The sequence below is a fragment of the Bactrocera oleae genome, chromosome 3, assembly GCF_042242935.1.
Source record: "Bactrocera oleae isolate idBacOlea1 chromosome 3, idBacOlea1, whole genome shotgun sequence".
Classification (NCBI taxonomy): Eukaryota; Metazoa; Arthropoda; class Insecta; order Diptera; family Tephritidae; genus Bactrocera; species Bactrocera oleae.
Genome location: NC_091537.1, coordinates 18,317,729 through 18,343,653, shown reverse-complemented (window position 1 = coordinate 18,343,653; position 25,925 = coordinate 18,317,729). Strand labels below are relative to the sequence as shown.

At 35.0% G+C, this 25,925-nt stretch overlaps 3 protein-coding genes across 7 annotated transcripts; 1 reads left to right on the top strand and 2 right to left on the bottom strand.

Moving 5' to 3' along the window:
• Nucleotides 1–610: 610 nt before the first annotated feature.
• LOC106627536 (putative leucine-rich repeat-containing protein DDB_G0290503) lies at nucleotides 611–22,345 on the bottom strand. Of its 5 annotated transcripts, none has more exons than XM_070106176.1 (5): nucleotides 22,251–22,345; nucleotides 5,590–5,750; nucleotides 2,422–2,641; nucleotides 1,776–2,352; nucleotides 611–1,688 (listed from the first exon to the last, which is right to left on the bottom strand). In XM_070106176.1, the coding sequence occupies exons 2-5, from the start codon at nucleotides 5,664–5,666 to the stop codon at nucleotides 898–900; spliced, it is 1,665 nt and encodes a 554-aa protein (XP_069962277.1). In that variant the 5' UTR covers nucleotides 5,667–5,750; nucleotides 22,251–22,345; the 3' UTR covers nucleotides 611–897. The 5 variants fall into 5 exon arrangements, with proteins under 5 accessions (XP_069962277.1, XP_036222727.2, XP_014103158.2 ...); XM_036366834.2 differs by lacking the exon at nucleotides 22,251–22,345 and adding an exon at nucleotides 15,121–15,229; XM_014247683.3 differs by lacking the exon at nucleotides 22,251–22,345 and adding an exon at nucleotides 15,058–15,225.
• On the top strand, nucleotides 21,561–23,727 carry MFS18 (major facilitator superfamily transporter 18). Its single transcript, XM_014247685.3, has 5 exons — nucleotides 21,561–21,952; nucleotides 22,032–22,203; nucleotides 22,268–22,483; nucleotides 22,535–23,144; nucleotides 23,202–23,727. The coding sequence occupies exons 1-5, from the start codon at nucleotides 21,879–21,881 to the stop codon at nucleotides 23,447–23,449; spliced, it is 1,320 nt and encodes a 439-aa protein (XP_014103160.1). The 5' UTR covers nucleotides 21,561–21,878; the 3' UTR covers nucleotides 23,450–23,727.
• On the bottom strand, nucleotides 23,728–25,925 carry Elp3 (elongator complex protein 3). The gene is made up of 6 exons (XM_014247642.3): nucleotides 25,768–25,925; nucleotides 25,471–25,712; nucleotides 24,763–25,410; nucleotides 24,484–24,701; nucleotides 24,061–24,427; nucleotides 23,728–23,997 (listed from the first exon to the last, which is right to left on the bottom strand). The coding sequence occupies exons 1-6, from the start codon at nucleotides 25,787–25,789 to the stop codon at nucleotides 23,821–23,823; spliced, it is 1,674 nt and encodes a 557-aa protein (XP_014103117.1). The 5' UTR covers nucleotides 25,790–25,925; the 3' UTR covers nucleotides 23,728–23,820.

The window sequence follows — 25,925 nt, the reverse complement described above, 5'->3', positions numbered from 1 at the left end:
AGTTAACAATTTTTCTTGTTAAAAAAAATGTTTAACCGCAATCGCCTCTACCTCAGCAAGTCTTCATGTCTACTTCGCAAATAACACAATTTTAAATTATATATGGTTCTTTTACAATACAATATATAAATCAAGTAATTATCGAAATAAAACTTTACAAAAATAGTGTCTTCGAGGTGTGGCACCCCTTATCTAAGAGTGTTCGAAATCGAACTGTAACTCTTCGCGTCCCCAGTTACCGAATATGAAGTACTGAGTCCGTAGATATGGTTAATGTGATACCGAAAATATCGGTTAATTATTTGTAAGATATTCTAATAAAATGAAAAAGGCAAATTTTCCTGATATTAACATGGCCTGGTACTAAAACGGAGTAAAATCGGTTCATTACTTCCCCTAACACCCATATACCTAATATAAGGATTTTTAAACTTCCAGTTGGAAAATTAAGTGATGTACTATAGTTTGGTGCCTAAAATGGGGAAAATCGGTTCATGAATTACTCTATCCCACATATAATATATTAAATATAATTATTTTCGTTATTCTAGTCGACGCTATGCCGAATATCCGTCAAATTTTGAGTAATCGTAATAAAATTGGGTGGAAATATATTTTCTAAATCAAATCGTTTTTAATATATTATTATGTAATACATTCAATAAAGAAAGTCCGAACTAGGGGTTATAACTTATAAATAACGGATTATAGTCAAAATTTGTATTCTTAGGATTGCTTGTTAACAGTAATTTTTGGTTCTTTAATGATTTAATGACTGGTGATGGATGAATAGATTAATTTATAAGATACATCGCTTATTTAATTTTTTTTTTTGTTATAAACTAAATGAGCTTGAAATAATTATATCGCATAAATAATTAAACGGTTTCATTCCATTCATTGCGTTGTGGCAGCGGTATGACGTTTATTCAGTAAATTCAATTCTGTCTCGTATTCATTTTTGGCAATATTATGCGGTCCTGGTCCCGAAGGCGGCAGTTTCTCTTGCATCACATGGAAGGTGTTACGCAACTGCTCTAATGAATCAGCGAGTCCTTGTTTGATGGCACCGAATTCCTGCGACATCACTGACAATTTGCCCAACAGATAATTCAAATTTGTATCCATATCCAGCATGCGTCCCTTGATATCCTCCACCTTATTGCCCATAGTAGCCATGCTGAAGAATGTGCTATTGACAAAGACATCATTGCGTCCCTGCATTAGAGTCAGTAAATCTCTATTGTCACTAATCTCGCCATTCATAATGGAAATTTGTCGCCAAACATGACTGATTTCCGTTTCAATCGTGGAGCTAAGGTTTTGCATTGTCTCCAGCTGAGTGTTGATGATGTTTTCGTCGACGGCGTCGAAACGTGTCTTCAGCAAATCGACAATCTCCTCTCGTTGTTTGTCAATTATGTCGTTGACCTTTTGTACTGTCTGCAAAGTACCAAATTCGACTTTACGTTGTGTGTCCAAGACATACTCCGCGTTTGCCAGTAGAATATTATTGAATTTGCTGAAAATTTCAAGTCCCTCATTTAATTTGCTGTAGCTGGTATTCATTTCGTCGTAGAATCTCTGTAGTAATTCAGCTTGTGTATTGACGCCCACCAAAATTTTGCCAGCATCAGCCTGTTGTTTCTGTCCGGTTTCTTTGATGAGTGACGCTGTTTCCGCTTGTGCTACGAAATGAAATATAATTTAATATATAGACAGAGACAGCAATAAGAGGGAAGAGATATATATAGTAGAGTCTCCCTGAGACTTACCTTTTTCAGTGCTGCTCTGCGCACTGGCCTTCACATTCTCAAGAGCGCTGAGTGTTTCGTTTGCCAACCCATGTATAAATTCTTTGTCTGCACTTGTGAGACCATCTTGTGGCTTAGGTTGCGCACGTAACTCTTCCATACCAGTCGCCAGTTCATCGAATTTCACAAACACTTTGTTCTCGAACTCCGAGTTGTCCACCGGCTCTGGCACGAGCGCTGGCGTAACGACACTGTAACTAACCAATTTATCTTCAATTTTAGTTAATATATCTGCAGTGGACGGCACACTCTTGAATGCCACTTCGGTCTGTTCCATCATATCCTTTGAGGTGTCCAATAGTTTTTCCACATTCGAAGACAATTTCGTAATTTGCTCGAGCATCTGTTGATTGATTTTCTCCTGCTCTTTAACGAATTCCGGTGATATGGCTGGGGGCTGGACAATTGGCGCTGGTATTGACATTCCCGCGGGCACAGGTGGTCGCTTCAAACACTCGTCATTCTCACGCATCCATTTGAATATGTGTTCGAGCGCCTCGCCGAGTTTTTCGGTCTGTATGTTGTATTTTTCTTCTTGCTAAATGTGTGTCATATAGTAAATATTTAATCAAGTAAATAATGGAGTTAGTAGAGTTAAGTTTTTTACCGTTATCAACAACGTTTCAATTTGACTGACACGCTCATCTAAACGAGCGAATATGCCGTTTAGTGGTTCGAGACTCTTTTGTCCTTTTTGCAGAGTCTGGAGGGCTCTTTTAATTAATTCGCCAAGCGCTTTTTCGCGATGCTCGTGACGCTCTAATTTATTGTCTAATTGGTTGTAGGAATAAATTAGTGACCGCATGGTTCCGACTATGTCATCTCGTCTGTAAATGTTGGCGATTAAAAAAATCATAACCTAAATTTAGAGCCTTAAAATTAAATGGGCGTAAGTTAAATGAAGCATTTTTGAATGAAGTAGTATGAACGTAAATGAAGTGGAGTTCGCAGCCTATATACGAGTATATATCAGGTTTCTCCGGTTTGGTATTGTTTGGTCGAATCTATGTTATCATTAAAGTTCAGTGTTTGAATGATGCAGCTTATTTATAGTAGCTGGCTTACTAAAGTCCGATAAATTGAGGATTTTACATGTTTCTTTTACAAGCAATACCGTTCGGTGATTCGATTCTTGTTTTTGGATGTCAATTTTTGATCAGCCACGCTCAGATGAAAAAGTGCACGATCTCGCGCGAGACAGCTGAGACAGTAGGCATCTCAAAAGAAGACCGCTAAGCAACGTATCCAGCTTAAAATATTGGGCATTATGGATGCCAGGTTCAATAACTCCAGGCAACAAGCGCAGCCGCCAGACGACTTTAAAACTGTGTTTGGAGCTACTTAAGCGCAGTCTGAAATTTCTGCGTCGTTTCGTTTTGTGACTGTTGACGAAACATGAATCCGCTGGTGCAAACCAAAGCCCGAGAAACAGTGAAAACGGTATATCCGGAAGTTTGGAAATTTATGTCGCGAGACAAAATTGCCCTTACTCTCATTCTATAAGAACAAAACATAATAGTAAAGGTTTTTCAATTTTTAAATAGGCAGTTGAGACTTTAAGACACCGTCTTCGTTCAAATAACTGTTTCGACCACTGGCTTCTTCTAGCGTTTTATTTTGTCTTATATTGAATTTATTGATCAATAAAGCTCTTTAAAAAAGTCTATAAATAAAACTTGGAATTGTTGGAACAACCCTAGTGCTTAATACTAAATACATATGCAAGGATCTCGTGGTAATTCTAAGCAAATTTCAGACAACTTCCGCTTTAATTAATTAGTTGAGCGGTGTGTGACAAGTTTATACACATTATTCCAACGATTTCCTTAAGTCTTTCACTCTTAAGCGCCAAACAACTGAAACAATACAGCGTACTGTAAATTTAGGAAATGATAGATGATGCTAGATTTATGGTGTCTTTGACGCTTACAAGTGAAGCGAAATTAGCATAAGAAAATGTTTTATGATGTACGCTTTATGACTTTTTTGCTCTAACGGCCAATGCTGCGTAAATATTTACACAGCACGCAGAGTGGGTGTGTGTGTCCTACCTCTATAGCACCCAGCTCTGCCATTGTTTACATTAAAAGGCACTCACAATTTGAATGCAAATGACGAGCAGACGGCACACTCCAACAAATCTTCGCTGGCGATGCCCTTAATCTCCATACGCTCAACGCCCAAGAGAGCTAGAAAAAAGCACAGGCAGAAACTGTTGCCATATAAATCATCCAGGAAGCGCAACAAAGTGCTCAGGGTCAAAGCATTGATGGTATACTTTAATGCGCCGCATCGCTACCACGTCTGTTGGTGGGCATGTCGCATGTCGATCAACGTTCGGCGGCAATTCAGATGGCATTGCGTAATTTAGAAATGCACATCATTTGAATTTCAAAAATAAATAAATAAGATCTCTTTTTTCTCAGTTTTTTTTTCAGCGGTAATTGTGTGTGGCTGGTGCAATAGCATGAAGTTCTACTACAAATATGCCGCAGATCGGCATGCGTACGAACTCCACATGAATTCATGTGATTGTATCAATGGTTCTGCTCCTATTTATACTTGGACTCTTGCAAGCTCTTAGTACTTAGAAGTTGGGCGATAAGATGCTGCACAACGCAAATAGCGCGTCTATTTTTGGTTCCACTGACATGCAGATTAATGAGTTGCAATCGAGACACAATTTCCAGCGGAGTGCCGCTGAGTGAGTGCTCATTAAAACAGTGTGGGCATTTCTTTGTATCCCCTTAGAATGAGTTTGTCTTTAATGGATTTTCATCTCAAATTGGCGCCGTCTATTTATGGACTTATGTACATATATGTATAGGTACCATGCGGGGTTGAGAAATTGGATTTTAAACATATATAATATTTGGAATTATAAAAAGTTTGAATAAAATATTAAATTTTTTATATGAAAAAAATATATATATATATTTAAAATAAGCCGTTTTTTGGCCGACAAAACCCATATAACCCCTTTAGCTATTTGGCGAAACTCCAAGAAGCACTTAAGTTATACGAAGAATTCAGTCTAGTCTGCGCCGATTTTACAACTATTAACTGATATAAACGTTATAAAGTTAACAGTATTGTCGAAAATAACTATATTGCGTATAGGTATTGATACTAATTTCATTTACTTTTGACATTCAACTAGGGTATGTTCGAGGAAAAATTTCGACCCATTTATTTAGATATATCAAGAATAATGAAAATCAATACATAAATATATACATATATTGTAAATATATGGGGTCTAAATTAATGCATCGACCGATTTTATTTTCATTTCAAGATAATACGTTCACTAAATTTTGTTAAGATATCTGTACTGCATAAAGTCAATCGAGACTTTGAAAATCAATATATTAGATATATGGATGCTATAGATGTATTGAACCGATTTCATTAAGATCGCAAATTGGTTAACTTTTTCCTTATAAAGGCAGCCACAGTTTCTGAGCTTCTCATATTCGGTACCTTCGGACTGGAAAAGGTGTATTTTCGACCAGATATTAAAGGAGAGGCAGAGTTACAGTTTCATTTCCAAAGATAACGGTCAAAGTAGTATAAAAGCTGTATTTTTTATAAGTGATCGTTAACTATGAAGTATAACTACAGTATACAAATACGCATTAAGCACATGTACTCAAACCTAGTGGATCTATGTACTCCCTTTAAAAATATATAGAACTGTTTGATCGCGATGGGATGATATTTTACCATAACAATAGAAGAAGTACACAGCAATTAATAAATAATCGGTACTTACGATATTTCGCCTTGAGCTGGATACAATAAGCTCAAGGTAAGCAGACTTAGAAACACTACACCAATTAGGCGACGCATTGCTGTAGTCTCTTTGGTTTACACGTCAATAGGGGATTTCTGTATTTAAAGTTGAAGAAGCTGAGTGCTTACGCTGCGGATCTCCTGCAAAGGAAAGGAGAAAAACAATTATGTATTAGTAGATATTGCGAATAATTGTGAGTATTGGTTGAATATGGTGTTGCATGTTGGCGATTCGACTCAAGAGGTCTGTTCTGCAGCACCGATGGCACTCTATGCAACAGCTGCAGTGGCAATTCAACAGCTATCGGATGCTATAATTAAACTTCCTTTCTCAATCGAATTGAATTGGATTGAATTCACTTGAAATGGAGTGAAGTACAGTGAAGATAATTAAGTGCACAGCAAAGTGCGTAGCTATACCATACATACATCTATTTGAAAAGTATAGTCAATCAATTGAATTGTCTAAAAACTTTAGAATACATAAAGACTACAAAGAAATAAATATCTATAAGTACCAAGTTTACCTTAACGTGGTTTTAAAACTCTCAGCAGACTAAATTTTTCTCAAATAGTACTCGAAAGGTATGCTCATGTTTTCCTGTTTTCATCTACGGGCCATCAAATGTATCTAAACTTTTTTGTGATTTTTAAATTCTTACTATACCTTCTGCTCAAATTAAACGAGACTTTATTCATAACTCGACAAGGACATGAAATATGGCCATACTTTTTTTTGCTTAGGTTGGCAGGACTGTTATATGTTTACATGTCAAATTTGAGCGCGATCTGTCACATAGTTTTTTTTTTGACTGTGTGACTGAAAGAGAGATAGCTAGTGAGCTCAACATATCAAATGGATCCGCTCATAGCATTAGTCACGATGTTTTGGGCATGAGACGTGTGTCTGCTCGACTTGTTCCAAAATCCAGCTCATACGTCTCGTCTTGTACGCGATTATTTGACCAAAAACAACGTAAATATTGTTCCGCAAGCACCGTATTCACCCGACATGGCACCGTGTGACTTTTTTCTTTTCCCTAAACTCAAATTGCCGCTTCGTGGAAAGCATTTTCAGTCGATTGAAGTCATAAAAGAGAATTCGAAGAAGGAACTGAAAGCCATACCTAAAGCGGCCTACCAGAAGTGTTATGAAGATTGGAAAAAAAGGTGGCATATGTGTATCGCCTCTAATGGTGACTATTTTGAAGGGGATAAAATAAATATTGAAGAATAATTAACCGTTTTTGTTTTATTGAGCCAGTCTCGTTTATATTTGATTTGAGCATTCTTCGTTTCGTTACTTTTCTGCTCGCTATGTTTAAACTCTACCAAATTATGTTGTACTGGTTATCTCAATTTGAATATGCTGGTCTATAGTATTTATAGCAGTTTTATGTTCGATTCGCCACTCTACATAGTCCTGTTAATCGAAAATAATTCTTTATTTTCTCAATAATATTTATAGAAATATAAGAAGGAATGATATATTTCAAGAGACGGCCAGCAAATTATGTACTTCAACGAATTTCTCTTATTGACTTAATTAACTTACTATGTTGCGCTCTTAGTTTCGGAAATATGAGTTTCACGATGCGAAAAAATCACAGAAACACAAACATGGTGAAAATGCCGTTTCTTTGCAGAATTTCTTCTGCGACCGCTACTGCGGGTCTATTAAAAAATTAAGGTAAAAATGGTAATATTGGTGTAACAATCGGCCAAAAAGTGTTGAGGCAACTGATAACACACTTTAATAGCGCACTGTTAGCTTTCCTATACAAATTCAATGATTTTTGAGAAAAATTTCTTGCGAATTTAAAAGATTTCGTCATTAACATTAAGTATATTATAACAAAGGTAGAGAAGATTTTCAGAGCTCTACCACAATATTTACGTTTTCCATAAAGTAGACCTCCCTAACTAATTTTTGCAACGTTTTATTTCAGAAGTGCGTTGTTTACTATTTTTAATTTCAAATCAGAATAAATCTTTGCTTCCTCAACTGTCAAACGCTCACTAGTTGTCAAATTTTGCTAAAAGCTCACTCGAATCTCTAACGATATTGTTTCAAAAAAGTCACTACATACTTTCTTTTTTACGTTCTTCATTTATCAGATCCAGGTCAAAACTGATCAGTTGATACACAATTGGCTAATTTCGTTTCGCATTTTTATCCTCAACTATAAGCCATTGCTTACATTGCCGATAATCTTAGAAACTGGAACAACTGCAATAGTTGTCTGCAATGAATTACCAGTGGCAATCAACATTTTATAAATATTTACATTGTCCATTTTTTTCACATGCAAAAATTTTCCTTAAAATTTTACATATTGCATTCGAACTTGCATCTGTAATTAAATAAACAAAAATCCTTGTAGAATATTTCAATGATTTTTTGTTTGTTTAAAATTCCAGTATACCAGCAATACAAAATTGTTTACAAATGCTTCCAGCAATATATTTTGATTTAATGAAATGTAAACGATTCTTTAAAAATAAATGTTTTTATGACGGATTAATGAATTAACCTCAAAATGAAATTATTTATGCAGCAGATGGCGAATTGTATATTAAATTTATATTTTTAAATAGAAATGTATGTCAGAAACAACTTAATATTACATGACTTGAAGTGTCGGAAAATTGCAGTAGATGGAGAACAGACTTTGTTCTCTAATTGAATAATACAAATATATATGCATACGAGTATGTATGTAGTATGAGGGTGGTGTGAAATGACATTGTGGTTTTGCAGTTTTTACGGAACGTTGTGGTCAGGTAAGTGTCGTTAAAGCACATATAATATGATTACAAATAATTGTCACTCCGTTTCGCTATTTTTGAAGCTCATTAATCAAAGTCTTCTTCTTTTTATCAGAATATATAGATTCCCAGCCGCAACAAAGTTTGCCAGCTGAATTTAACACATGGTAAATAATACGTAAGTATACCTTAATAAAGTGTTATAACGGCATTATTATTCAATTCTCTCTGTAATTGTGCTACTCTAATGCTTTTCAAAATTTTAGTTGTTTGTTCGATTTGTCACTACCTTGTATAAACAGGTAACAAAGAATACTTTTGGACAGACTCCTCATTAGTTATAAGGCCAAAAGGAACGCAATTTGACATGAAGAAAAAATGTTTCAAGCAATGGATGATTGAAAAAGTTACTGCATAAACGAAGTGTCCTCGTAAATTTGCACAACACTTTGTTTTAGTTTGGGTTCGCATTTTATTTGCATCTTTATACTCTCGCAACCTGTTGCTACAGAGTATAATAGTTTTGTTCACCTAACGGTTGTTTGTATCACCTAAAATTAATCGAGTTAGATATAGGGTTATATATATATATAAATGATGATGAAGAGACGAGTTGAAATCCGGGTGACTGTCTGTCCGTCCGTCCGTCCGTCCGTGCAAGCTCTAACTTGAGTAAAAATTGAGATATCTTTATGAAACTTGGTAGACATGTTTCATGGTACCGTGAGACGGTTGGTATTGCAGATGGGCGTAATCGGACCACTGCCATGCCCACAAAACGCCATTAATCAAAAACAAATAACTTGCCATAACTAAGCTCCGCAATAAGATACAAGACTGTTATTTGGTACACAGGATCACATTAGGGAGGGGCATCTGCAGTTAAAATTTTTTTTTTAAAAAGTGGGCGTGGTCCCGCCTCTAATAGGTTTAATGTGCATATCTCCTAAACCGCTAATGCTATAATAACAAAATTCACTGGAAGCAAATGTTTTTAGCACTTCTATTGACGGTGTGAAAATAGTTGAAATCGGGTGGCAACTCCGCCCACTCCCCATATAACGGTACTGTTAAAAACTACTAAAAGCGCGATAAATCAAGCACTAAACACGCCAGAGACATTAAATTTTATCTCTGAGATGGTATAAGATGACTTTATAGGAACCACGTTCAAAATTAGACAGTGGGCGTGGCACAGCCCACTTTTAGGTGAAAACCCATATCTTGAGATCTGTTTAACCGATTTCAACCAAATTCGGTGCGTAACGTTCTTTTCATGTTTCTATGTCATAGTGCGAAAATGGGCGAAATCGGATTACAACCACGCCTATTTTCCATATGACACCATTTTAAATACCACTTGATTCTTTCACTTTCCACTATGCAAATCAAGCAACAATGATTATATCGGCGTAAAACTTTGCGTGAATAATACGTTTAAAGTATGCCACCTTGTGACCAAAAATTTTCTAAATCGAACCAAAACTGTTCAAGCCCCCCTAGGTACTGAATATGTGGACCCCAGTACCTATAGTTGACTTTTTACCGTAAATATCAGTTAATCCACAAAGAAATCTCAAACGAGTATACCATTTGACTTTGCGAGAGTATAAAATGTTCGGTTACATCCGAACTTAGCCCTTCCTTACTTGTTTTAATATTATTTGCACTCACACATAAAAAAAGTGTTCCATATACACAATTTAGATATTTCAAAGGAGAGTAAAAATATGCGTTTTAGTATCACTATTTTTGTTTTTGTATCTTTTGAATTTTATGACCACACAAATGGTGCTCCAGTTCCCAACGTTAAAATGCAATTTTGTTTCTCTTTTTATTTTTTTCTTTTTCTAGTTTATGTTGTACTCGGTCAAAGAACTCTTGGCAAATTGTTTTCTTAAATTTATGACGTATATCACATATTTTATGATTTGCTTTTCGATTTGTCATAGATTTCCAATTATATTCTAGCATATTTTAATATATAATGACTTTTTTGGATTTAATAAGTAAAATTGCGCCTGTAATTAAAGACGGCTTAAGAGCTCAGCAGTTAGGCTTAGATACTCGTATTATATTAAACCTGAAACTGATGAAATTCTTATATTCTTGTGGATGGTATACTAGAAGTACTAATCGAACGTTCGATAAATAGACTATCTTGCTAAAGGTACGTATCATAATTATTATATTATTATTAGGTTAAGGTCCCAAAGAGTTTGTTTTTACTGTAACATTGAGGTTAGGAAATGAGAAAAAGCATTTTGAAGAGGCATTTTTTAAGGGGCCATCCATAAATTACGTCACACGACGTTAGGCTTTTTTAACCCCTGCCCGTCCTTGTCCCAAGTTGTCACAAGGACGGGCAGGGGTCCCCTGACGTGACGACGCACATATTCCAGTTTTATGGATTTCTTGAAAAATATAAAATAAAAAGATTTGTGAGTCACCCTGTATATGCAGATCATCTTGAAACTATATGCAAAGTCGGTTGCGCATTGTAAATATAGGAAGATACGAAGCTGTAAGCTTACATTTCTTAACATTGAAATTAGCATTACTTTTCTCATTTAACACTCAAAATGCTCAATTCGGTTATTTTGCGATCCGTAGGGGTAAAACTCTGGTGAAATCCGCTTAGGGGCTATCCATAAATTACGTCACATTTTAAATGAGGGGGAGGGTATCATTCGAATGTGACATTGTGTGACAAGCGGTAGGAGGGTCAAAAGCTTTGTGACATCACATTTCAAAACACTAAATTTTATAATTATCTTCTAATGACCAGAGACCTCTAATCGTCAATTAAACAATTATGTGAGAAGAAAATGATTTACAGATGTTTAAATATTTTAGTTTTAGAAGAATTAAGTTTTTGTGTAAAATTGAAGTTGAAAATAATTGAAAATTCCGTAAGTTGTAAGTATACGGAATTAAAAGTATATGGTTTACAATTTTTTTATAAAAGTTATCAGATAGCTTTGGTGTCGTTTTATGAATAAATACGCTTTTGCTTGAGGGGTTACATGGGTTTCGTCGAGCAAAAAACGCCCTATTTTCAATAATTAATTTTTTTTTTCAAATAAAAAATGAAATATTTTATTCAAACTTTTTATTATTCCGAAGATGCATATTTGATAAAGATTTTGTGAAATTTTCAAAGGAAAATATTCGAAACTCGGCCACGACGCCATTTCCGGCAAGTTGCCTCCGCGTTGACAGCAGAACTTCTTTCAGGATCATTAAAAGCTAAAAGACCAATAACTAAGTATTGAACGGAGAAAAAACAAATAAAGTGAAAATTGTATTTTCGACGTTTTTTGTTTTTTAAATAGTTGTAATTGACTTTGTAAATTATATATCAAAGACCTGTGAAAAATTTCATTAAGATCGGTTGAGTAGTTCGTGAGAAATCTTGACAACCGACTTTGAAAACACAGTTTCGAGAAAAACGCGTTTAAAGTTTTAGGTGACTACATAGCTGACCTCGAGCGCGCAACTGTTCAAAAGTGTATCTCCAAAATTATTACCGTTATCAACTTAAGTAATTTATTAGAAATTGTATGTAATTTATTAGAAATTAAATTGTACAAAAAGAAAACATATACATACATATTTGCATAAACCGCAATTTGCGGCGTAAAATTATTAAACATTGTTTTATTTGTTTTGTTTTCAACAACTGATTAGTTAATAAAACAATTTAATCAATTCTAATGAACGGCGAAAGAAAATTCAATCAACTATGGAGCTTGAGTTTTAATCTAAGTACGGCTTTACTTGTTTTCTTTTTATTTATTTTTTTCATTTTTCGTACACATTGCATACGTATGTATGTATATTTGTATGTGTGTATGAAAGCATACAATGAAAATGTACTTTTGGATGCAAGTCAAAGCATTTTATAATAACTTAATACTTATCGCTTAGGACTTTACATGCACACACACATGCATATACATTTTTATTTGAATATTGTACAGTCTTTAAATAGGGCAAAAGGTTGATAAATTATGATTCCAGGCGGTAGAGAATGTTTTGATGTTTTGCGGCCAGCGACAAATTGTTTTCATTATTGCAAAAAAAAAACAAAAAGTGCATTTTACAATATTACATGATTATATTTGCTTTATAGTTTTAATTGATAATTGCAGAAAGCAGTGATTAAATATATTGCTTGGCAGTTGAAAAAATAAGATTGCGAAATTGTGTTACATTATATTATTATATAATATTAAAAAATTTCAGAACTTTTTTCTACTTTTCGCCAAAAGGTCTTTTAATGGACTATATCCACTTGTGAATTTCAAGAAATCGATTTATTTGCATATATTGTATATCGTTATTTGAGAGTATTCTCCGAAAATTTGAAGTTGATCTGGCAAATAGTTCCGTAGATATGAGCGCATTTGAAAGAATTGTTTAACTTTGTGTAATCGGCTCACAAAACCTTAAACGCGTTTTTCTCGAAGTGAAGAAAATTTTTTTGAAATGCATGGACCTAACAACTTGAAATCTTCACACGACCTTCTTAGATATATTTGTCATATATGATCGAAGGAATATGATTTTGACAATAATTTCGATTTTTTAAGTCACTTGCAGCGTACATTTTTTCACATAAAACGAAATTTTTAGGGAAGCCGCCATTTTGTCAATAGTTCAAAATTTTGACTAGTTCTGGGATTATTGCCTGTATTCATACGTAGTAATTTTTAGCAGAAACATTTTCCCCACGGCTTAACGCCATTTTTCGGAGTTAATCCAGAGATCGAGGGAATCCAAAATTTTTAAAAATGAGTTGCCAAATAATAAAATACTTTAAATTTTCCAAATGCACATTTTTATACCCTGAACAGCGTATATTAAGTTTGCCACGATGTTTGTAACACCTGAACGGAATCGTCAGATACCCTATAAAGTATATACATATGTATCTAAACGATCAGCATGACGAGATGAGTCTAGTCCCTTAGTTTTTGAGATATCGAATGAAATATTTAAGCAATGATGCGATTGAAGAATCTGTTCTGATTGGATCACTAAAGCATTTAGCTGCTATACAAACTGACCAGTCAAAGTGCTTGTAAGGAATCGTTTGTTTTTGTGAAGAGTATTATAGCTTCGATGCCAATTTAACGTTTTTTCTTGTTTTATTTATTAAAAAAAAATTGCAAAAAATGCGTTTTTTCTGATTTGTAAGTCAATATAACCCCTTCAGCTATGTAAACTAACCCCTAACCTAGTTATGATAGCACTTTATATTAATAGTTAAAATTGTCAAGCTTTTCACACTATGTAATTGATAATATCTGCCTCTTCTCTGCTTTTTTGACAGCTATTTCTTTACTTGCTTCATATTCTTTTATGGCTCTATTTCAAGCATTATTCTTCTTGCTGCAGTGAAATGTAATGTTCTCATATTAGAGATGTGCTTTGAGGTTTAATAATGTCTGCGAAGTATTACTACTGTTAGTTTAAAGTTTATTCTAAAAAGGTGTTGGACTCTGCGAGAAGCTTGTTTATGTCAGATGTACTGTGGCCTTTGATATTGCCTACTGAAGGCAGACTTTTAAAAAATTGTTCAAATATAATTTTAGATTTTTTCTGGAATAGCATTTGAATTTCACGACTAACCGAGTGAAATCTAAGTTCTCAAGGCACTTAATAAAAATCTGTCGACAAAAAACAGGTAGATTAAAATCACGTTTGAAAATACTCAGATGTCTAGTTTTTTATAGCTCTATTGGTGTATTAAAACCTCTTCATAGCTATAGTCAGCATAGAAATACCGGCATGAGATGCGCGCAGTTTAGTAGGTGTGGAATTATCAAACATTTCCGGTATGTACAAGCACATACTACACATGGCCAATATACCAGTTGTGCAGATTTTTTTTGTAGCTGCTTATGCTAATTATTTTCAATACTTATGAGTCCACATAAGAGATTTTTATTTGAGTCTTAAATATTTCCATGCGAGATATAACTTTTTTTGTTTAAGTATATGAATGGCTTCAAATTTCAATCGAAAATTCACTGATAACTGCATTTTGGTATTCATAACATGGCATATGTTCTATATATACTATATGTAAGCCGAGTGGGAATTATCTCCCGAATACAAAACAGAAAATGTGCTTGAATTATAATTATAATTATACGCGCTTATTGCACCGAATCGTGAATTTTAAACCGATAAATGAAAATCTAAGTACTCATTCCAATCGCAGAATATTTACTTACGACCGTGACGTATACTACGTTTACGAATAAGTCCTTAAAAATTGAGAAATTGGCACCCACTTTATGCCGTTATTTTACTCACAATTAAATATGACACTTGATTTGATTTTATTTTGATTAAATAATTTTTTTATTATTTTAATGATTGAATTTTTTACTTGTTTTATATTACGCAACTATTATTTTTTGATTCTTTTTTTTTATTAATTTATTTATAATTTTTTATTATTTAAATAATTTTTTAAATTTTATTCTTTTAATTTTATTTTTTATTAATTAAATAATTTTTGATAAATACGTATTTTTTTCGTTATTGGATTTTATTAATTTTTTATTATCTTCTATTTTATATTTTATTTAATTCATTTTTTTTTTTCTAATTTCAAAACGACTCTCCATGTATGAAAATGTAAACGGCGCACTGTAATGCTCACCGAGTATCCGTTAAAGTCGACTAAATGGCGCTAGATTAACTTATGAACAGCTACAGATCTTACACTTAAATAGGATCTAGCTGCTAACACTAATACACTGCGACAATTAATCACACCGCCAACTCGGTTGACTTTTCAGCACTAGGTTCGACAAACGAATGAATTTTGAGTTTAACAGCGCAATATTTAGGAGCCAGCTGACTTTCACGACAGAACCTAATCGATGAGAGTTGATAGAGCGCAACATGCGCTCAGCAAGCAGACAGTGATGCACTTAAGATCGTTGCTTCTGTGTTTATTTGATTGCTTGTTTTTCTAAGGAAGGAAAAAACTATGGATGCAGGAAAATCTTTTTGATTAATTGTAACTGCACAAAACCCGCATATGCTATGCTTGAGAGCATATGCTCTATACAGTATGTACCTACTCTTATGCATGCGCCTCTATTGCGTGTTCGTGTTAAGTCGAAAGCGTCGTGTGGGTGAGAGTGGGGTTAGCAGGCTGTTGCGTTTGCTCGCTATCAGCATAGCGATGATCTTCATTGATCGTTAGTGGGGGCATAATTCATAAAAATAGGGATGCTGTTGTTTTTTTGAAACAAGATACATACACAGATGTAGTAATATGTGTAACTATAGATGCAAGATTCATGTTTATAATCTATTTATGAGTAAGTAAAGTCGAGTATATAAGTACATCTTGCTGGCATGTGCCTTTGCACCCTTTGCTCTTCCATTCCAGGCGTGTTGCAGGCGAAATGTTTCTCATGCTTGAGGGCCAAACAAAAATAAATAAACAAATATTTTAAAAGGAGTCTAGTTCGTAGGCATGCAGATGTACACTGGCGATTAGAATATTGGAGCGAAACATTTTATTTGAAATATGTATACATGTAAGTATGTAAATATCAAAAAAAAATATGTACATGCAAGAAAAAGGATATTTAAAAACTTATTGTACTTTTAAAATTATTTTAATTTATTAATTTGATTGCCAAAAGATTAAAAAACAAGAAAAGACTTCGGTTGCACCGAAGCTATAATACCTTTCACAAATACAAAATATTCCTCACAAGAACTATGTTATATTTTGATCAGTCAGTTTGCATGGCAGCTATGTACGAGGTGTACCGGTATGAAGTGAGCGTAAAGCTACAAATGTGTTAGCAGGGAACACTTTTTGTGAACGTGCCTTATTTTTTTTTACAGCCATTGAACAAATAACATCACATTTTTTCATTGTGTTGAAAATGCCAAATTTTGTACCGGAAAGTGATGATTTGCGGAAAGCATTCATTTTTTGTTTCCATGTGAAGAAAAGTGTTGCAGAGTCGCATCGAATGCATGGCGAGGCATATGGTGATCATGCTCTATCAGAAACCACATGCAAAAGATGGTGTCAACGGTTCAGAGATAATGATTTCGATGTGAGAAATGAAGAGTGTTAAACGTTGCAAAACAAACAATTTCAGACAGTTTGAAAGCTATTAGAAAGATCCAAAAGTGTGGAAAATGGGTGACACATAAATTGAATGAAAGTCAAATGGAAAACCGAAAAAACATTTGTGAAATTTTGCTTCAAAGGCAGGAAAGAAAATCAGTTTTGCATCGAATTGTCACTGGCGATGAAAAATGGATTTATTTTAAGAATCCTAAATGGAGAAAATTATCGGTTAATCCGGGACAACCATCAACATCGAGTGCAAAAACAGATCGATTCGGTAAGAAGGTAATGCGCTGTGTTTGGTGCGATCAGAAGGCTGTGGTATATCATGAGCTTCTAAAACCTAGTGAAACAGTTAATACTAATCGCTACAGACAACAAATGATCAATTTGAAACATTCATTGATCGAAAAACGACCAGAATGGGCCAGAAGACACGGCAAAGTAATTTTGTTACACGACAGTGCACCAGCACACAAAGTAAAATCGCTTCAGGATACAATCAAAGTACTTGGCTGGGACCTGCTACCCCACCTGCCGTATTCACCAGACTTGGCCCCTCTCGATTACCCTTTGTTTTTATCGATGGAACACGCATTGGCTGAGCAGCACTTAGATTTCTACGCAGAAATCGAAAGTTGGGCGTCTGATTGGTTTGCTTCACAAGACGAACATTTTTATTGGCATGGTATGCACAAATTGCCAGAAAGGTGGGCAAAAAGTGTAAAACGCAATGGTCAAGACTTTGAATATATTTTTTTTTTTACTTTCCTAGTCAAATTTCGTATTTCATTTTTATAAAACTCATTTCATACCGACACACCTGGTATATGCTATAATAATCCGATCTGAACAATTTCTTTGGTGATTGCACCATTGCCTTAAACAATAATCTAAGCCAAATTTCTTGAAGATACATAGCCGTCAAATGAAAAGGCTTTCCATACAAGTACTTTATAGCGATCGTTCAATTTGTATTGCAGTTACGGAATCGGGACGCACTCGGGTATTTACCATATATTAGATTTAGAGAGGTCAAAGTCATTGATCTGTACGAGAGGTTATTGTATTGGTCTCCAAGTTATTGGTCTCTAAATTACGCTACCTCTGATATTTTTGGTTAAACGTGAAAAATGTACATTTTGATTTTTTGATAAAACATCGTTTCCTACTGGAAAATCATATCGTTGAAACAACAAAATTGTTTGAGAAGTATTAAGGCAAATACCTATGAGCCAGCGTATTCACGATCCATATACTAGTTTGCTGAATTTTGGAAGGCCGCAAGTGCCAGTAACGCCAGAAAATATCAAGAAATTTTATTAGGTTACCGTAAAAGCAAATTGAGATAATTAGTTAAAACTATTGGCATCTCAAAGGAACACATAAGTCATATCATTCCCCACTTTTGGCAAATTACACTATAAACTAATACCCCGCCCACCGTATTCGCCAGATTTGGGATCGAGTGACTAGTTTTTCCTTAATAGACTCAAACGCTCGCTTTCAGTCGTCTCAAATAAGCAGATCAAGATGGAATGAAAACGCATATTTTGAAGTTCTCGAAGTTTCATACGATCGTACCGGTACTGAACCGCAACAACAGGTACATTGCTCTAGCTGGAGATTATGACGAAGAATGGGCATATTTCCATTAAAGAACATATTACTTCATTATTAGGCGAAACATTTTTCAGTTCATGGGGTATTTTGCTTTATTTCAGTTTTACTTTTCTATGAAACCGTTAATCATATACAATATAAATAAATATACTTCTGTAATATCATAAATGAAAAAAATACTTGGCCGATCTCGTATTTGCGGTGTAATCAAATTTATATCCGACTAAGCGGGGCGCTACAACTTTCGAGCTGTTCAGTAAGGGCTCATGAGTTTTATCAGATATTTTTTAGTGACAGAAATTCCTACTGAGATTTGGCACTATCTTTCAAGTGGCGACCGCCATTAAAAAAGAGTAAATAGCATCGAATCAAGCACCCGCAAAATTATATAGTGGCCACCATTTAAGTTTATATTAAGAGTCACTGACTTAAACATTTGTGAGAACATTACAAAAATTATATAAATGATCGCATTCTTTGGTTTTGACCTTTACAAGTGGAGCTAAAAACACGCTAGGTCGGAAAGTAGTCAAATCCACCGGCTGTGCCATGTATACGAGTATATGCCTGTTTAAGCATAATTGCTAATATTCTCTCCACTACTGTTCATGCACTGTGTGGCGGATCACTGGTTGCAGCTGATCCATGAGTTTTTTCCTCCAATATGTTGTGGCATGTTGATTTTATGGAGAAGTAATCAGTCGTTTCTTTATTTTTAATTACTGCTACGCACTCATAAAATATGCATTAACTGCAATAAAAAGTTTACTAGCTGCATCGCCATTATTGATTATGTTTTGGTAATTAAATTTTATTTAATTTCAGTGTTAAAATTATTGCGTGTGCGAGGCATTCAATTAATGGACGGAAGTGCATGTTTTCTAAGGCTGCGTGAAAATGTTTCCTTGAATTATATGTTTCGGCACTTTTTAGTTTTTGAATAAATAAGAGAATGTTTAGAAGAATTCAAACTTCCGGAAATTAAGTCGTAAATGCTTAGTATATAGATCCATAAAAATTTCGACAGTCCGCCAGTTTGTGTAGTTTTCATTAACTTTCAATAAAAGAAAATAAATCTGGGACCGTTTCGGTTACGTAAGTCCGGCAGTCATGAGAATAGCTTCGGTTCGTTTCGAACCCATTTTATTTTTGACCTTCGGCATTTATCTCGCTTGAGGAGTTACAGTGGTTTCACGGATAATAATATATATTTAATTCTATGACATCTTTGGAATATTGTCATAAATTCTCAAGTTGATTGGAGTAAAAATTTTGGAGATAGAGCCTTGAGTTCAGCTATATGGCCGAGTTTTGAATATTTTCCTTTGAAAATTTTACAAAATCTTTGTAAAATATGTATCATTGGAATAATAATAAATGTAAATAAAATATTTCGGTTTTTATATGAAGAAAATATAAACTTTGTCAATAGACCGTTTTTTGCTCGAGGATACCCATGCAACCCCTTAAGCTTTGTTACCCTCATTTTACTAAGTTTACTAGTTTGGACTAAACAAACCGTGGGCTTTGTATATCAGAAATCTTAATTTTTCGATCTATAGTCTGTTTTAAAAGAATATATTTTGAGTTGAAAAATTATATACATAGGTCCATACCTCTATGGTTGTTATGTATGTAGGTTCATCTCACTTTCGTATTCAAATATTACAAAATTTTCAATAAGTTTTGATACCCTTCATTTCATACAATGAATGGCAAGTAGAAAGTGTAACCAGAGCATGAAATGTTTGTGTGAACCGCACGTATAATATCGCATGGTTTAAGCACTATATAAGCTGGCGTCATTATGAATACCATCTAAAGATCGGAAAATGACGTAAATCTTCTATAAAAACCAAAAAAGAAAATAAAAAATATAGATATAATATATAACTTAAGTAAGACAAAAAAAAATAACAAAGTGCTGTGAAGTGGCTAAACGTTGATATACACACAAACAAAAAAAAAAAAAAAAAAATATATATATATATATACAATATATACGTGCTGTGCAGTGAGTGACTTAACACATATATACACATAAAAAAAAAACCAGAAGAAAGTGAGTGAATTGTGGAGTGACACAAACATATTTACGTAAAAGAAAGCGTGAAAAGCAACAACTATCAAAAAAAAACCAACAATGGTCGCGAAATAATCAGAAATTACGTACAGGCGCGAATTTCAACAAAAAACAACAAAAATATATACATAAAAATAGAAAACGGGCGCGAATTAAAATAAAAAAACCTTACCAGCTCACCAAAATCAGCGCAGCAAGCAGCAAAGGACTGGGCCACAGAACGAACAGCACACGCACAAGCACATATGTATATAACATTGTCCCCAAAACTCCAAATATTATATGTATGTTAAAATGTATGCTTTTGCGATTTATTTACTACATAAATCTGTCTTAATAAAGGCAACAACAAAAAAGAGCGGCCGTATCCGTTTTTTTAATATATTGGTGATTGAAAGTGCAAACAAGTGCAAAAAGGTGAGTGCGTAAACGAAACAAATATTCATGGTCCTTCGAGCCATAGGAGTGAACAAAAAATAAATAAAAATTTTTTTTTTAATTTTTAATTAAAAAATGTAGAAATAGCTCAATTTATTAAATTTTTTAGAATACATACCAAAATTAGCTGATATCGGAATCTGATAGAATAAGATTGAATAAAGGCATACTTGTATATATGTAGAATGGACTGAAACGTAAACTGAAATATCGGAGATTGGGTGGATATATCTGTTTATGGAACGAATAAAGGAAATATTTCATGAAGATAGTAATTTAAATTTTTAAAATGGTCGATATGTCTTTATATCTTGAAACTAACAACCCTTCGCAATATCAGTCATATTCGACTTAGAAAGGACCGAACAAATGAGAACAAATCAAAATGGTGTAAAACCAAGAAGTATTGAATGTCATATGGACCTGGCTACATGCAGGACATACATGTCTACATATGTATAGGTATTTAAGGGTCAAGCCTCAGAGTTTGACATAATACGAAGCGCTATTGTGTTAGGTTTAAACGGTTTTTAAAAATTAAGCTTCTCTTTTTCAATAGGTGAATAATATAGCCATGATATGTAAAAATTCAACAAAAGTGAGCAGACGAAACCACTCTGTCAAGACAGACAATCTGGCCCGTTCCGCTTTTGTAGACCGAACTGTCTTGGGAGCGGAACTCCATTTGGTGATAAAGAACGGTTAATGCTTTCTAATGGTAAGCCGTGTCCAAACCTATCGAGTAACTTCACAACTTTGAGGTATCAACTGTCGGTAGAAAAAATAAATTAAACCAAAATGTTTTATTACACTAGCGCACGTCCCATACACTGGGTATAAGAACAAATGTATTTACGACCATTGTAAATGGCTGCTTTTCCACCAACCGTGAACACGTCATTCACACAGCTGATTGGTTGTTGTATTTGTTTTAATTGAGTGGCGGTGCGATAAAAATATTAGTTTTTCATGGCGTTTATTTTAAATAGAAAAATAATTTAATAAGAAAAAGATAGAAAGAATCTTTTGTTTGATGGAAGCGCACAGATAAGATAAAGTGTAACTGCAAAAGTATTCAATATATGAGTTTTAAATCTATCGCTAAGAAAATGTTTATAGAATCATAAGTGTTCGAAAGGAAGAAAAGTTTTACTACGTGGAATATTAGATACGACTGAATAAACAAAAACAAACGCGCAAAAGCAGCACAACGAAAAAATAATAATAGGAAAAAATGAGTATGGATGAGAAACTTAAATATTCGCTTTTGCGAGGAGAACTTGTGGACAGTCAAAATGCTTGGACACGGTACATACATAAAGAACTACTTTAAAATCTCATACACTAAATTTTCCACAATATGTTTATTAATATTTTATATTAACAGTACCGAGAAGCGCGTTTGGTTCCTCACACTTATCACAGGCACTTTAATGCTGTATTCTACACGCACATCAATGCCTTTACTTATACCCGCTGTTGCAGCAGAACAAAAATGGAGCAAAACTGACTCGGGTACTGTGCTCAGTTCATTCTTCTGGGGCTACACATTAACACAGGTGTTTGCACATGCAAATACTCGTATTTAGAAAAAACTTTAACTTACCGATTTGTTTTTTCTAGGTGGTGGGTGGCTATTTTAGTGATCGTTTTGGCGGTCAACGTGTTATACTGTTCGCTGCCATTGGCTGGTCGTTGATAACTTTCTTTATGCCAAATATTATATGGATCTCCACGGCGATTAAAGCATATTCCATTCCGTTCATTGTCACTATACGTATTATAAATGGCGCATTCCAAGGTGTGCACTTTCCAAGCATGATTAGTTTGACAAGTCAAGTAAGTGGCCAAGTTGATTTTGTGCTATAATTTTATAATTTATGTTTTTAGAATCTTTGCCCGAATGAACGTACAAGTTTCTTTGGTCTGCTCACTGCCGGCTCAGCGCTGGGCACACTCTTGACCGGCAGTCTGGGCTCATTTGTGCTGGACTACTTCGGCTGGCCATATGTATTTCGCGTTATTGGCTTTTTGGGCATATCATGGGCGTTGATGCTGCGCTACTATACTATGGCGGGTGAACGTGGACGCATTATAAACGTGTCAGTGCCATCACGTCTGTGTGCCAATAAGCAAATTCCGGACAATGTGCCGTGGCTGCGTTATTTTCGAAAACTCTCATTCTGGGCTTGTGTACTCACGCATGCCTGTGAGATGAATTGCTTTTTCGTCTTGCTCTCATGGCTTCCCACATATTTCCACGATGGATTTCCGCATGCTAAAGTGTGGGTGGTAAATATGATACCATGGCTTGCTTTGCCGCCATGCACATTATTTGCACGCTATTTAACAGGACGTTTATTGGCGCGTGAGTGGTCTACTTCGGCGGTGCGTAAGATCATACAAAGTTGCTGTTTTGCATCACAGAATCTGGCGTTATTCATTATGGCGCGCACAAGCGATTTTCACACAGCACTCATTTGCATGACCGTTATAATTGGTAAGTCGGCCGTCATTTACTTGTAATTCCGTTATTAATTTTTATTTTGTTCTGTAGGTGGTACTGGCTTCCACAATAATGCTGTCACTGTAAATCCACAAGATCTGGCGCCTTCACATTCCGGTAGCGTTTTTGGCTTGATGAATACTGTCGGCGCAGTGCCTGGATTTTTAGGTGTCTACCTCGCTGGACATATTTTGGAGATAACACAAAGTTGGCCAATTGTTTTTAGCACTGCGGCAGCTATTAATTTAGTTGGCTGGACAGTGTTCATAGTATTTGGCTCGGCTGAGGCTATTGTGTGATTCTTGCTGTGTAATTCTCTACATACCCTCTAGGCCTGCACACATTTCGAAGTACTGACTATTTTAATTCCAAATATATTTGTACATACTTATTTGTAGTACACAAACTTATTCGATTTGATGGACGGCTTTTAGTAGTTCCTTGTAATCATTTTATTTATGTGTTCTTGAGATCTGCAAATTCTGTAAGAAAAATATTTATAAGTAGTACATATTTAAAATATTTAAGCGTGATATGCAAAATATAAATAATAAGTAAAAAAAACGAGACAATGCAATTGATAGTTTGTTTAGTAGCACTTTATTTAAAAATATTTATAGCAAGTTTAACGTCGTATAGGACACGTGACTGTAAAAAAACATGAAAATAATTACACAATCCATTCCTCATCCGGTAACAATTTAGACATATAAGGGCCGTCCAACTCATAGCCCAGTTTACGATAATATGCGCGTGTACCAACCCCAGAAATAACAGCCAACTTCACGCTACCATGCTCCTCTTTTGCTATACGTTCTGCCTCTTCCATTAACAACATGCCAAAACCCTATAAAAAATTTCCCAATATTTAAATATCATTAAATTATGATATTTATATTTTTCTACTAACCTGATGCTGAAACTTGGTTGGATCTCTAGAACTTACGGGCACCACCGAGCCATACACATGCAATTCGCGCACAATGGAACATTGTCCCACTTGGGTTAATTCTTTTTGGAACGTATCTGCTGAACATTTGCGCAGGCGCAACAGTCCCACAAGTATGTCTTGCTCCGGATCTTCGTAAGAGAGGAAAGTCTCCCAACCACCGTTAGCATAGTAGTCACGGCGTATCAATTCGATTTCATATGGGCGCACTTTATTGTGTATTTCTTGTATGCCAACTTCCCGTGTACGCACGTCACGACACTCAGTACCCCAATCCTTCATACGCGCTAGCGCCAATTCACGCAAATTTCCGTGCTCCACACCGGAACTGTAAAATTAATATAAATTTAATCGTAGTGTTTAGTTATTTGTTGTTTAGTTTACCTAACAAGCGGCATTGGTATATCGCGTTGTACACGATAGACGCGCGTCCATGGCGGCACTAAAGCCAATATCTTTGCCACTAAATCGACCAACATCGATGGTGGATATGACTTATAGCGACCAGTCTTCCACAACTCATAGAGACCAGTGCCGCGAATAACAAGCGTGGGATAAATTTTTAAGCCATCGGAGCGGAAGGCAGGATTTTCAAAGTACTCCTAAAATCAAATTACAATAACTTTACAGTAAAAAGGCAAATAAACAAATAAATGCACTCACAATAAACTGCTCCAGATCACGTTCAAAATCTACATTTGGTAGATCAGGCATCATATGCGCCACAATTTTATAACCAGAATCTTTGCCCAATTTAAAACTCTCGCACACAGCCTTTACGGTGTGACCACGATTTGTATCGCGCGCTACATCCTCATACACAGATTGTACGCCAATTTCCAAACGTGTGCAACCATAGTTCAACATGTCAGTAATATGACGCTTAAGACAATAATCTGGACGCGTTTCAATGGTAATACCAATGCATTTAGTGTGCGAAATCTCTGAATAACGTACAGCTTCCTTAAGATCACGACTGGTGTGTCCACTGAGTGCATCATGTAGTTTCATTATGAAGTTGTTGCGATACTTTTCATCCAAGCTCATAAAGGTGCCGCCCATTACAATAAATTCCACTTTATCTACTGAATGTCCAAGTTGCTTCAATTGTTCAACACGATGGCGCGTTTGTAGAAATGGATTGTAACGTGCACGTATAGCGCGCATAGAAGTTGGTTCATAACCGGTGTATGATTGGGTTGAATATTCGAAATCACTATCTGGCCCGCCCGGACAGTATACACATATGTTACCGGTCATATTAATGTGAGGACAGCGATGCGGCTTGCACATGACGGCTACTACAGCGATCTATAAATGCAATTTATATGCGGTAAATATAGTAAATTAACTGTATAGTCTTAAACTTACACCACTGGCTGTACGTATAGGTTTGGCCCGTAGTTTTGGCAACAAGACTTTCTTTGCTTCTTGTGGCACAGCGGCAATGATGTCTACTAGTCGTGGTGAGCTTTCCAATCCATACTTTGAGGAAATGCGTGCTTTTAGACGATTTAAATTTACATCTTTTTTTTCTTCATGTGCTTTCAGCAATTCCTGAATGATTTCACCAATGACTATAACACTGCGTTCTTCGCGACTCAAACCAACTCCTGAAAAGTTATCATACTTGGTTAGAAATCTTGGGAAAAATATTTTATAACTTACCCAACTTCTTTTTTGGCTTCATTGTGGTATTAATATAGTTAATAACAATTAAATTATGAATAAACTTTATTTGGTTTTTTACCACACAATTTCCAACTGCATATCACATTAACATAACAAGCAGAAATGTCAAATTACACACATGTTCCCTGGTGCGT

Coding starts and splice junctions, on each gene's coding strand:
- LOC106627536 (XM_070106176.1), bottom strand. CDS start 5,666: ATGCGTCGCCTAATTGGTGTAGTGTTTCTAAGTCTGCTTACCTTGAGC. Junction 2,642..5,589: donor CCAGCTCAAGGCGAAATATC/GTAAGTACCGAT, acceptor CAACATTTACAG/ACGAGATGACATAGTCGGAA. Junction 2,353..2,421: donor TTGAAACGTTGTTGATAACG/GTAAAAAACTTA, acceptor ACACACATTTAG/CAAGAAGAAAAATACAACAT.
- MFS18 (XM_014247685.3), top strand. CDS start 21,879: ATGAGTATGGATGAGAAACTTAAATATTCGCTTTTGCGAGGAGAACTT. Junction 21,953..22,031: donor AGTCAAAATGCTTGGACACG/GTACATACATAA, acceptor TTATATTAACAG/TACCGAGAAGCGCGTTTGGT. Junction 22,204..22,267: donor GGGGCTACACATTAACACAG/GTGTTTGCACAT, acceptor TGTTTTTTCTAG/GTGGTGGGTGGCTATTTTAG.
- Elp3 (XM_014247642.3), bottom strand. CDS start 25,789: ATGAAGCCAAAAAAGAAGTTGG. Junction 25,713..25,767: donor GAAGCCAAAAAAGAAGTTGG/GTAAGTTATAAA, acceptor ATAACTTTTCAG/GAGTTGGTTTGAGTCGCGAA. Junction 24,702..24,762: donor GTGATCTGGAGCAGTTTATT/GTGAGTGCATTT, acceptor ATTTGATTTTAG/GAGTACTTTGAAAATCCTGC.